The 10,664-nt window shown below is 44.7% G+C and overlaps 1 protein-coding gene across 1 annotated transcript; it reads right to left on the reverse strand.

The window, feature by feature from the left end:
- Positions 1-15: 15 nt before the first annotated feature.
- Positions 16-9,433, reverse strand: adam8a (ADAM metallopeptidase domain 8a). Its single transcript, XM_030379428.1, has 25 exons — positions 9,292-9,433; positions 8,849-8,952; positions 8,657-8,730; positions 8,469-8,547; positions 7,819-7,895; positions 7,084-7,303; positions 6,629-6,709; positions 6,472-6,537; positions 5,838-6,007; positions 5,645-5,726; positions 5,358-5,500; positions 4,745-4,922; positions 4,391-4,480; positions 3,958-4,153; positions 3,773-3,815; positions 3,486-3,666; positions 3,258-3,347; positions 3,076-3,160; positions 2,493-2,607; positions 2,170-2,350; positions 1,756-1,803; positions 1,628-1,675; positions 1,419-1,469; positions 1,255-1,329; positions 16-928 (listed from the first exon to the last, which is right to left on the reverse strand). The coding sequence occupies exons 1-25, from the start codon at positions 9,335-9,337 to the stop codon at positions 884-886; spliced, it is 2,568 nt and encodes an 855-aa protein (XP_030235288.1). The 5' UTR covers positions 9,338-9,433; the 3' UTR covers positions 16-883.
- Between the last annotated feature and the right edge of the window lie 1,231 nt (positions 9,434-10,664).

Here is a 10,664-nt window from a genome sequence, read left to right on the forward strand (position 1 = left end):
TGAAGTCAAAGCGAGTTCAAAATTCACATTTTTCAATTTTATTCCCTTTCCCAGTCAACCAGGTACAGTTGCATATTAAACATAAATAATACATACATATTATATTAGGCTTTATAGCATCACCATATATTTTCAACTTAATGTTGGAAACTTATTGCATCCAATGTCATATAAAAAGTAAAACAAAAGCTACCAAATTTCATCAAAATAAATGTCTAATATTTCCAGTCATAGTGCATGGCATCGTCAACTTACAAAAAATGTATCTCTTTAACCAAAAAGCACCAAAAAGGGTAAAATAGAAAAAAACATTAATAGAAAAAAGAACATAACAATTCTGGTATGTTACAGAAATCCCATATACTCGCAATGCAGTCATAGAAAAAGCAAGACAGATAAATGATTGACAGCCTTAAAAATAGCCAAATGTTAAAAATCTTTAAAATGTTGCCTTTGCTGTTTAACCCCAATCATCTATTTAGCGAGATCCAGTTTTTACGGTCTGAAATGTTCTTCTCAAAAGTCCTGTGTCAACCAATCATAACACAGTTGTACCCTGACCTAGAAGTAACCAATCCAGCTGATTAAATCTCATTCCTCCCCCGTGCTCATGTCCGGTTGGACCAGATGTCACATTAAAGATTCTGTATTCCTTCTGAGCATCGCCTTTGAAAGAAAACACACACAAACACCTTAGGAATTTGAAAATCACCATAGCCACAATGTGCCGAGGTTAGGATCTTTCCCGCCGAGCGGTTCCCATAAACCGGGTGCGATGAGATCCGGAGAAGGAATGAGCAAGACCCAAGGCGCAGGATGAGTCAAACGTAAGAAGCACTAAGAGAGGTCTCCTCATGACGGAGGAACGCAATCACTCCGGCATTCATCGCAGATGGGTGGGAGGCTTCAGAGCAGCTCTGGCGGCAGGCTGTGAAGAAGAAGACATACACACACACACACACACACACACGCACACAGACAGAGACAGACACACAAGCACAGACAGAGACACACACAAGCACACACACGCACCATTTTAAATGTATTTGTAACCAGAGCTACTTGCTGACTAACTCACACAAGGAATTTCTTTCTTGTTGAAAGTGGGAATGAAAAGGAAGTGTTTCACAAGGACATAAATAAAAACTTGTAAAAAAAACAACGAAATGTGGTAAAAATAAATCATGCAGGTTTTATGTTTTCAATTCAGATTTACCAAGGAACCGTTTCAAATAAGCCACTTTCAATACATACCAGTTGATTATGTGTCCACGGGGATGGGGAACCAGAGGGCTTACTGGGAGGTACTGGGGGCGGTGGTTTTGTGACCTACATAGGAAGAGAAAGTAACACTTTAATATACAAGATGGCGAGTGCGTGTGTGTCCGTGTGTCTGTGTGTGTGGGGGATAACCGGACCGTTTTGCTTTGAAGTGGTGGTAGCGGTCTGGCTGGTGGGGGCGGTTTGTTCTATGGATCAAGTGAATGAATATTCATTAATACATGATTGAATCCACACATAGATAAGAAGATAAAATGCTTTGGATTTGGTGAATCATGAACAAACAAAAAATGTATATACTAATAGCAGAACATTTGCTATGGATTTTTTCAAAATGTATTTTCACCTTTAAATCAATATCCTGGCTTGGGACCCTTGGTGAAAGCTTCACCATCTAAACGAAAGGAAGAACTGTCAGTAAACTTCAACAGACAAGAACCAGAACACATGAAGGCAGGGTGTGTGGCAGGCTACCTGTTGGACCCCAGGCGGTTGAGCCACAAAGGCCATTTTCTTGGGTGGCTGGGTGGAGACAGAGTGGATGACAATGAAATCTGTCCTCTTTATTTAATACCACATTTGCAATTTCTAACTGAACTGTTCTAAAGACGTTGGGAAAACATTTTTACTAAAAGAGGTGTCATTGATTTAAAATTGTAACGGCCGGATGATTCATTTGCTTGATTCTGCGTGCTCAGAGGAATGACCCACAGGGACTCACACTGGAGCCCTACCGTCAGTGGACTGTGGTTCATTACCTTGAAGCTTCTACTGCCTGCTCAGGGACACTTCAGCAGAGCTGATGCTCTCATGAAGGATCCTCTTTCTAATCACTAGATCAACCTTTTCCTAACCTGATCGTGCAAACCGACGGGCAGTGGTTCTCACCTCCGGCGCGGCTCTGCTGGGTACTAATCCCCCCCTGAGAGGCTGAGTCGCCGGTCGAGAGACTTGAGAAGCCGTAGACGTCACAAACTTGGGCTTGCCGATCGACGGTGGCCTGGGGCGAGGGCTTCCCTGTCCTGACTGGAACACGGGGTTGACCTCTCCAGTGGAGGTGTGGCGAGGTCTGCGTGGAAACACACACATACGATACCCCCCGAATCAGACATGGGTGACACTTGCAAGTCAGTGTATAATCTGCAGCATTTGCAAATGTTGGAAAAGAAGACAGTGTTGGAACGGAGCGTAGCAAGGGGATATTTGATCACCTCTTTTGGGAGCCTCTGCTCTTTTTGCGCCACAGCACTACTCCGAAGAACCCGACGAACAGAAGAACCAGCACTGCGGCCACTGACAAACCAATAACGACAGAAGGTTTCATCCCTGCATGAACACACACAAAAGGGTTTTAAAGGGTGCAATGAGCAATGAAAATCGTTAAATACATATCTCGAGATACAAAGCAGCGTGTGACACACACAGAACTATGCAGCTATTGATAGTCGGGAATGTGCAGACAAAAAACAGGCAACCACAAACATTTCCCTGAGGTCATAAACAAGACCTAAACAAAACAAAGCATAAGATACTGTACCGTTTTGTAATTTGTTACAGTACATTACTTATGTGCATAAGGTCTTCAGTAGAGTACAGTACCAAAAGACTAAAGAGTGGTTCCGTATAACAAAACATATTTATATGGTTACATACATTTGGGTTCAAGGGTCAAACCCAAGTCTAACTTTAGCCATCCATGAGCAAGATGCCTAACTCCTATCTGCTTATTAATGTCTGTGCTCATTAAAGCAGGGGCGAGTAGGCACGGTTAGTACATAGCAGTTAGTACGGTACCTGTAGACCCTTCTGTGAGCTTCTCATCACAGTAGGGCGTGGCCCAACCGGGGTCACAGTGGCACTGCCTCTCGTGGTTGCACACCTGTGGAAGAGGTCACACACGTCGGTCACTCCTACTGCGCGGGACCTTGCTACAGCGAGATGAATACCGTTAACACAGAGTGAAAAGTTTTCCGTACCCCGCGGTTGTTGCACTTATCCGAGCAGTCCTCCGTTCCGTAAACACTCACTATGTCCTTCTTGTTTTGACAACTCTGTTCGTAGCAGACCTGAGACACAGACGCAAGACCTGGTCACACACACTTGACCCACACAACCCTGTTGGTCCAACTTGGTGTTGTTATGCAACGATAGGATTCAGCTTAGTTCTCTGAGTGGGCGTACTGGAAGAGCACCGTGCTGCATACCATGTTGCTTCCACATTTGGTCCCAGTAGGAATCTTCACCAAATCGGCTGGGAAGTTGTCCTTAGGATCTATGGACGCCTCGTAGCATTGCTCTCCATTGGGAACAGGGTAAGTGGTCCGTGAGTTAGTGAGGGGGAATTTCCAGCCTCCTGAGCACATCAGCGTCCCACACTTTTGATCCCTGCAAGGAGAAATCCACAGTTTTATCTCCCCATACAGTGTACCATTAATATGGGCTATTGAGTGCTAGTGACGTGCATCTTAATTTTTTGTAAATGAGTACCTACTTGCGAGCAAAGCTGTAGCAACGCGCCGATGCCTCCTGAGCATCTACGATAATAAATAAATGATAAATCATCAGTAAGGGCTGTGATCGCAGGCATCCAAGTCATAGAGCAATCGGTCGACGGTCTACCGTACCAAACACATTGGGCGCGTGACGTAAAGACTTCTGATCCGTCCTAAATCCTACCTGGGCCCCAAAGTCTCTTGCAGTGTTGCTCCCGGGAGGGACACTGTCCGTTGAGGCAGTAGCCACTCCGGCGGTTACAGGGCTGGCCGTTTTGGGTGAAGGCATCCTTGGGGCAGGCGGCAGAGAAGCCGGTGCAGAACTCGGCCATATCACACTCTGTGGCCTGAAATCTGCACCTGGTGCCAGTCGGCTGCAGCTGCAGCCACCGAGAGGGGGAAGAGGACAAGGTCATGGCCCCCGGCTGCGGGAATGGAACCGAGATAGCCTGGCAAACTCGGCCTATCTCGGTTCTCGGTTCTGTAATACTGACAGAATTTACGTTCAGATGAAACCGGCTAGAACCGGCTCTGATATGTTCATAAGTGAGACGTGTGAGTGTACCATGTAGAATTTATACTACGTGTGTGTGCGCACAATCATGCGTGTTCATTACCTGGCAATTACTGCAGCACTCTCCCTCTGCACATTTGGACCCTGCGTTGAGTTTGCATGTGGTGGCATTGCAGCATGGATTCTTACATTCCTGAAAGACCAATTTCAAGAGAGACTAAAAATAAGTGAATTGGAGAGATGGAGAATCCTGTGTGTGTGTGTGTGTGTGTGTGTGTGTGTGTGTGTGTGTGTGTGTGTGTGTGTGTGTGTGTGTGTGTGTGTGTGTGTGTGTGTGTGTGTGTGTGTGTGTGTGTGTGTGGTTGTATCTGTGACAAGAAGGGTAGTGCAATGCTAGGGTGCTTTGAGATGAATACATCGTAAATTACTAGTAGTAGTATGCACCCCATGAACATACCGTCACAGTGCCACAATCACATTCTTCTCCAGGCTCCACAAAGGCATTTCCACACACGGGGCCTCCAAAGATGCGGTCAGTAGAGGGGGTCTCCAGCAGACAAGCAGGGTCCTTTTGCTCCAGGAACTGGGCGAGCTGGTCCAGGCTGCATGTGCTAAACACCTCTGGATAGAAATGCCTGCACAAAGAAGAGACCATAGACCTGACTCCCACACTAACACACACAATCCTTTGTCACAGGACTTTTCATTCAGGGGACGAAATAAAAAAATTGACCTAAATTACAATTTGTATGAATCAGCCTTATTTTGGTTCTGAGGGTGATGACATAGATAGATAGACGGACGGACGGACGGACGGACGGACGGACGGATGGACGGACGGACAGACAGATAGATAGATAGATAGATAGATAGATAGATGCATTCAAGTAATCAAAAAAAATCATGGTATTAAATACCAGTACTTAGTGTTTCTAAATGACAAACTATAGACAGTTATTACTGTAAATTGTCTTGTGTTATTGCCCCCGTGACTTGAACCAATTGAGGATGGAGTAACTTTTATTGTGGCGTCTCGTGCGGTGATCAGAGAAGGCAGGTGATCTCCCTACCCGTGTGACGGGGCCATGATGCAGCCGCTCTGGGGCTGGGAGGACCGGCAGACGCAGCCTGGAGCATCATGAGACAGGCCCAGGTTGTGCCCCATCTCGTGGGCAAGGGTGGTCGCCACCCCGATGGCGTTGTCGGTATGATCCTGGAGGAGAAAGCCAACCAACGAAGGGATCAGCACGTTCCTCATGAGTCAGACGCTCGGCTGAGTACCATTCAGTGGGGAGCGTCAGCAGATGGGGCCTGGCTCTAGTCTCTGCTTCTATGTGTTGAAACGACGGTTCTCTACCTCGTTGACGGCCACAGAACGGCTGGTACATATTTCACCGGTGAACGCCAGGCCTACGGTATTGCCGATGAAATCCACCTTCCTGGACCAATCAGAGAGGGGAGATGTTTCAACATGACCATAACCCTAATACCAATATGAACAGATGGATCATATCCACGTCACATTCACAGATGAACACGGCGGGTCTCACGTGATGAACTGAGCGTTGTCATGCTTGATCCTCGGTAACAGTGTCTGCTGGCGCCAGGCCATGAAGCGTTCCAGTGTGATGTTGGGATCGGGGCTGACCTCTATCTGGTCTCCGTAGGTCCAGATCTCCAGACCCACCAGCATCACGCGGATACCCAGGCTACGATACAGCTGCACACCAAGGCAGAACATGTCAGAGGGAGTACTGAAGACTCTCCTGTCCACGTTAAGACGTTTGGATCATAAGCATGGGGCACTGGGCAGGATGGCATGGGGTGTTTGACCTCCTGCCCAAAGGGAACTGGGTTTAGTTTCCAGAGGGGTGCAGTCTACAAGGAGGAATCCTTGAGCAAGACGCCCTAAACTCCTAGCTGCTCCTGAATGACAGTATCTGAATCCACTGTTAGCAGCTTTTGATAAAAGCGTCTTAACAGCGACGATTTTCATTCAACTTCCCTTGAACAATTTCAAACCACTTTTCTTTGGTTTGCTTGTAGTTCAAGTCAATCCATAATCCCATTTCTGAATTTACTGTAAAACGCTGTGGATTAATAACTGTTAACAACTAAACAGTGAACAGTAGAAAGCCCCTCATACAGTCTGGGCCGGAGGGCCCTGTTGCCCCCAGCTGGTACCTTGTCCACGTGGTTCACCACCGCAAGCATCCTCGCTGTCACAGTCTTCCTGCCGTACTTCTTGTACTAGAAATGCAGCACAAAAAGTGAATGAATATTGAGGGTGACCCGTGATAATCACAGTAATATGAGAATACGTTAGGAACAGTGGCCATACCTCCGCATAGTCCACCACAAGAACCAATTCCACTGTTCTGGTTTTGCCGATCTGGAACTTCTTCATCTGCTGAGAGCTTTTCTAAATAATCAAATGAAAGTTGCACATATTTGGTTGTTCATGTTTAGTTTTCATGTTTTGTCTTTCATTTATTTCAATATTTCAGCTGTTAAAATACAATATGATTAAGGAACTGCACAAGCTATGAATAAATAAAAGATGCACATAAAAGCCTTTTGAAATAACAATGTTACACAACAAGGGGAAGTTGTTGTGTAAGTGTTTCGTAAGAGTGTGATGAATATTGTAATGTTGCTGAAAAATAAGGGAAGATTCCATCATCTTTAAGCAAACACATTGAAACAATAAACAAAACCTGCAATAGATCTCACTATCTGTCTTCATCGAGTCTTAGCATAAACCTGTGTTTCGATTGGCCAGCGTTTTAAATGTACCGGTTTACTGAGACGGAACAGTCCGGAGGGGATCGACCCGTGGTCAAAGACGGTCTCCTCGTTGTCATGGCCACAGGAGCTCCTCTTCCGTCTCAGGTGTCTTGAGTTGTACACGGCGTGAAGCCCCTCCCCTTCTCCGGTGCCTTCCTGCTGGTCTGTCTCCCCTTCCTCTGCGAGGGGTTCAATGAGGTACGACTGGTCCTCGATACGCACGTACCCGCTGTGGCGGCAGAGAGAGGACGCTGGAGGTCAGACTGAGGTGTCCGTTTAGTGTCTGGGTGGGGTGTTAGGTCCCCCAGACAAAGGGCACTTTGTCCTTATTTCTACCAGCCCCTTAATGACCTTATCGGTATTCTCTAAGGTTTGTCTGAGCTGCTAAATAGTAAAAAGTACAAAAGGATTCGCATTCAATTTAATGAAAAATAAAAGTATATATTTTTTTTCTTATGATTCTATCCTATCCCTAACTCTGTTCATAATAATTGAGAGGGATTCATCAGAGTTCTTTGGTTTATTACAGCAGTCCTCGTCAGAAGCCATGCACGCCTGGTCTCAGTGCCATCGCCTTGGCAACGTGAGCAGGTGATTGGCTTACAGATCTTCAGGGACGGTCCAACACAGACCTGACGGTCCTATCAGAGGTCGTCTGGGTCTCCCTTCATGCAGTAAACCATGGATTCTGATCAGATGGGGATTTCCCCTGAACATAAGACACTTTGGGAACGCTTCACTCACTTGATTCCTGAGCAGAGGTCGACACTGGCCGAGGAGTCCTCCACCTCCACGACGCGCCCTTGATAGTAGCAGTGATCCTGGGGAGGGTTCAATGAGAGACACTGAGACAAGGCCAAATATATATACTTCATCATTCGTGAAGAAATTAAAAACATAATTATTACAATGTTGGTACTAAAGTCTGCTTATGGAATGGCCTGCCTTAGCATGGGCAAGGACTTATAGTCATTTAAGGGCTGCTGTAATGTGTAGCCATAACTGACAGCCTGGTGCGGTTGACACACCTAATCATGCTACTCACAGAGAATACAGCGGCTGATTGAACATCAGATCTGATCATTTAAGAGCCTAAAAAGGCTGTGTGCAGGAAGACCTGATGGGTGTACTCTGACGAGACTTAATGACAGGTTAAACGTTAGACCCAGGATATCCTGACCCACACACCCGAAGCATGCAGCATGAGTTACCACATCCGTTATGTGGTTTTAACTTGGTCATATTTTATTAACCTGTGGATAAACTTTTCCGCCTACTTTTCTGATGTATACTTTAAACAGTCACAAACGCTATGGGTAAATAAAAGCCTGATGATACACCGTACGAACAGCAAAATAATAAAATGTAAAGATAGATAGTTTAGACATTATTACCTTATAATCTGGTATGGTTGTTTCTGCAGTGCCTTGGTCAGAATAATGTAAAACAGTGAAGTTTCTCCCAATAAGATGTCTACAATGGAAACAAATGTGGCCGATTACATATAATCGCTAATGGATCGAAGCTTTAAAACGAAAATAGGGGCCAGTTTGATCACTATTTCTAACGGCATGTAACCTACATGTTTCTTTCCAAGTGGAGAGTCCTGTTCAGCCCATCTATGGCCAGTGAGAATGTGACTATTGGAGGGGTTTTCTGCAAACATGACACACAAATAAACAAGGGGGACATAATGGCAAATATTGGAATACAGACAAAGACAACAGTAAATTAAAGATTAGAGAAAATCTAATAAGGTGTAGTGTAGGCCTACCTGTTGTTCTGTATTTGTTTGAGATAGTTTATGTAGTTTTTGAGGCGTAATTGTTTCATATTTGATCACATGAGGTAGTTTCTTTAGGCTGTCCACACACGTCCCTAGAAAAACATGCATTAATAAGAGAAAGATCGAATTAAAAAGAAAAATAAAGATATTAAAGATTTTTCCGTCTTCTGTCATCCGAATGTTGTGTGTTGTTCTTTCCACCCAGACGTTTATTATTTCAGGTCCACTTGCTCATGTTAAATGTTTATCTTATGTAGGCTATTGTTATCCATGAAAGATTCGTTTTTGTGTCTATGTCTTTTTTAAGTTTATAAGTGTATGTATTTCTGTGAAACCAAAGATGATTATCCACTTGAGTGGCCACTGAAGATAATACATGTAATTCACACTAACACAAATCAGAGTGAAAATTGTAGTTATGACAAACTTACCCCCAAAGAAGATGTATAGACATATTAAATAATCCAAGTATTGCATGTTTTATTCCTAGTAGTCCAAACTGTATATCTTCACCCGTTCAGAAACTTCGGCTTAATGCTTCATTGAATCCTGGGGAGGGAAATAACCCGACCTTCTGCACACGCCTCCTTTTTTTCTCCCTTACTCACAATATCCGGATAACAGTGATTCTGCCGGTCGCTTTTTTTTTTACTGCTGTCTCGTGATTTCTAATGTTAATCAAGGTCCCAACGAATTTACCAACATGATCTACTTTATAAAGGGAACTGTCCAAGGCAGGCCACTCGAGGGCAGTGACGCCGCCGTTTTTTCCCGATTGAGTTTGATAGACAGATAGCAGCAGGATTAATATTATAAATAATTATATCATTAAACAATCTATATAATGCATTGATTAAGTTACAGAAGCATTCTGTGATAATGCTCTTCGAATGTGCTTTGGGGACTAGCGTGATACTGGGTTGTGCGCGCATAGATCGGCTATTACATATGCATGACAGTAGGTGGCAGTGTCAGGTCGCTAGAGGACCACGAGATTTAGAGTTCAAGTTTTACCAATACCAATGTAATAAAGTTGTGTTCTCAAGAATGCATAACGCATGCAAGTAGAGAGGTTCTACTCCTAGCAAGAAGAAACGATAATGATTGGTATGTTTCAGCATTTGATAATTAAGACACAACATTGTGTGTGTGTGTGTGTGTGTGTGTGTGTGTGTGTGTGTGTGTGTGTGTGTGTGTGTGTGTGTGTGTGTGCGTGCGTGCGCGTGTGTGTGTGTGTGTGTGCGCGCGCGCATGCATGCGCGCGTGCGTGCGTGTGTATGTGCGTGTTTGCAAAGATGTTCAGAATCAGGTGTGTCAACTTCCCTTTTTTTGCTTACTGTCTTTGCCCTAACCGTCTGTTGTGGCTGTAGCGGCTATATTGTAAACAAACACTATTTGAAAAGCATAAGCTGATGCAAGCTAATAGCCGCCTAATCACTTACGTCACTCAATTAGGTTTAATTACTTAGTATTTTATTACAAATTTTAAGACTATAATATAGCAATTAATACTTTGAATGGCAATTGAGTGTGGAGTCCTATGGTTGTGCCCCAGCTGCAGGACAAAGCCGGACATACAGACATCGGCAGAAGCCGGGGTCGACGTAGCTCAGCCTGGAAGCAACTGGTGGAGCTCAGCATCCGAGGCGCGCGAGATGGAAGGTCCTCCGTGGACCTGATGGGCGTGGCCGCAGTCAGCTTGGGAGCGTGACATAACAGTGTGCCGCCAGAACTGGCTGTACCCATCACCATTAAGCAACATTCTTGGTGCATGTCATAACACTATGAATGCATGTAATTATTA

The sequence above is a fragment of the Gadus morhua genome, chromosome 15 (genome assembly GCF_902167405.1).
Source record: "Gadus morhua chromosome 15, gadMor3.0, whole genome shotgun sequence".
NCBI lineage: Eukaryota > Metazoa > Chordata > Actinopteri > Gadiformes > Gadidae > Gadus > Gadus morhua.

Excerpts from the sequence above, each read along its gene's own strand:
- adam8a (XM_030379428.1), bottom strand. The coding sequence starts at position 9,337 with ATGCAATACTTGGATTATTTAATATGTCTATACATCTTCTTTGGGG. Across the intron at positions 3,348-3,485 it reads CCAAATGTGGAAGCAACATG|GTCTGCTACGAACAGAGTTG; the intron begins GTATGCAGCACG and ends TCTGTGTCTCAG. Across the intron at positions 1,470-1,627 it reads GCCAGGATATTGATTTAAAG|AACAAACCGCCCCCACCAGC; the intron begins GTGAAAATACAT and ends CTTGATCCATAG.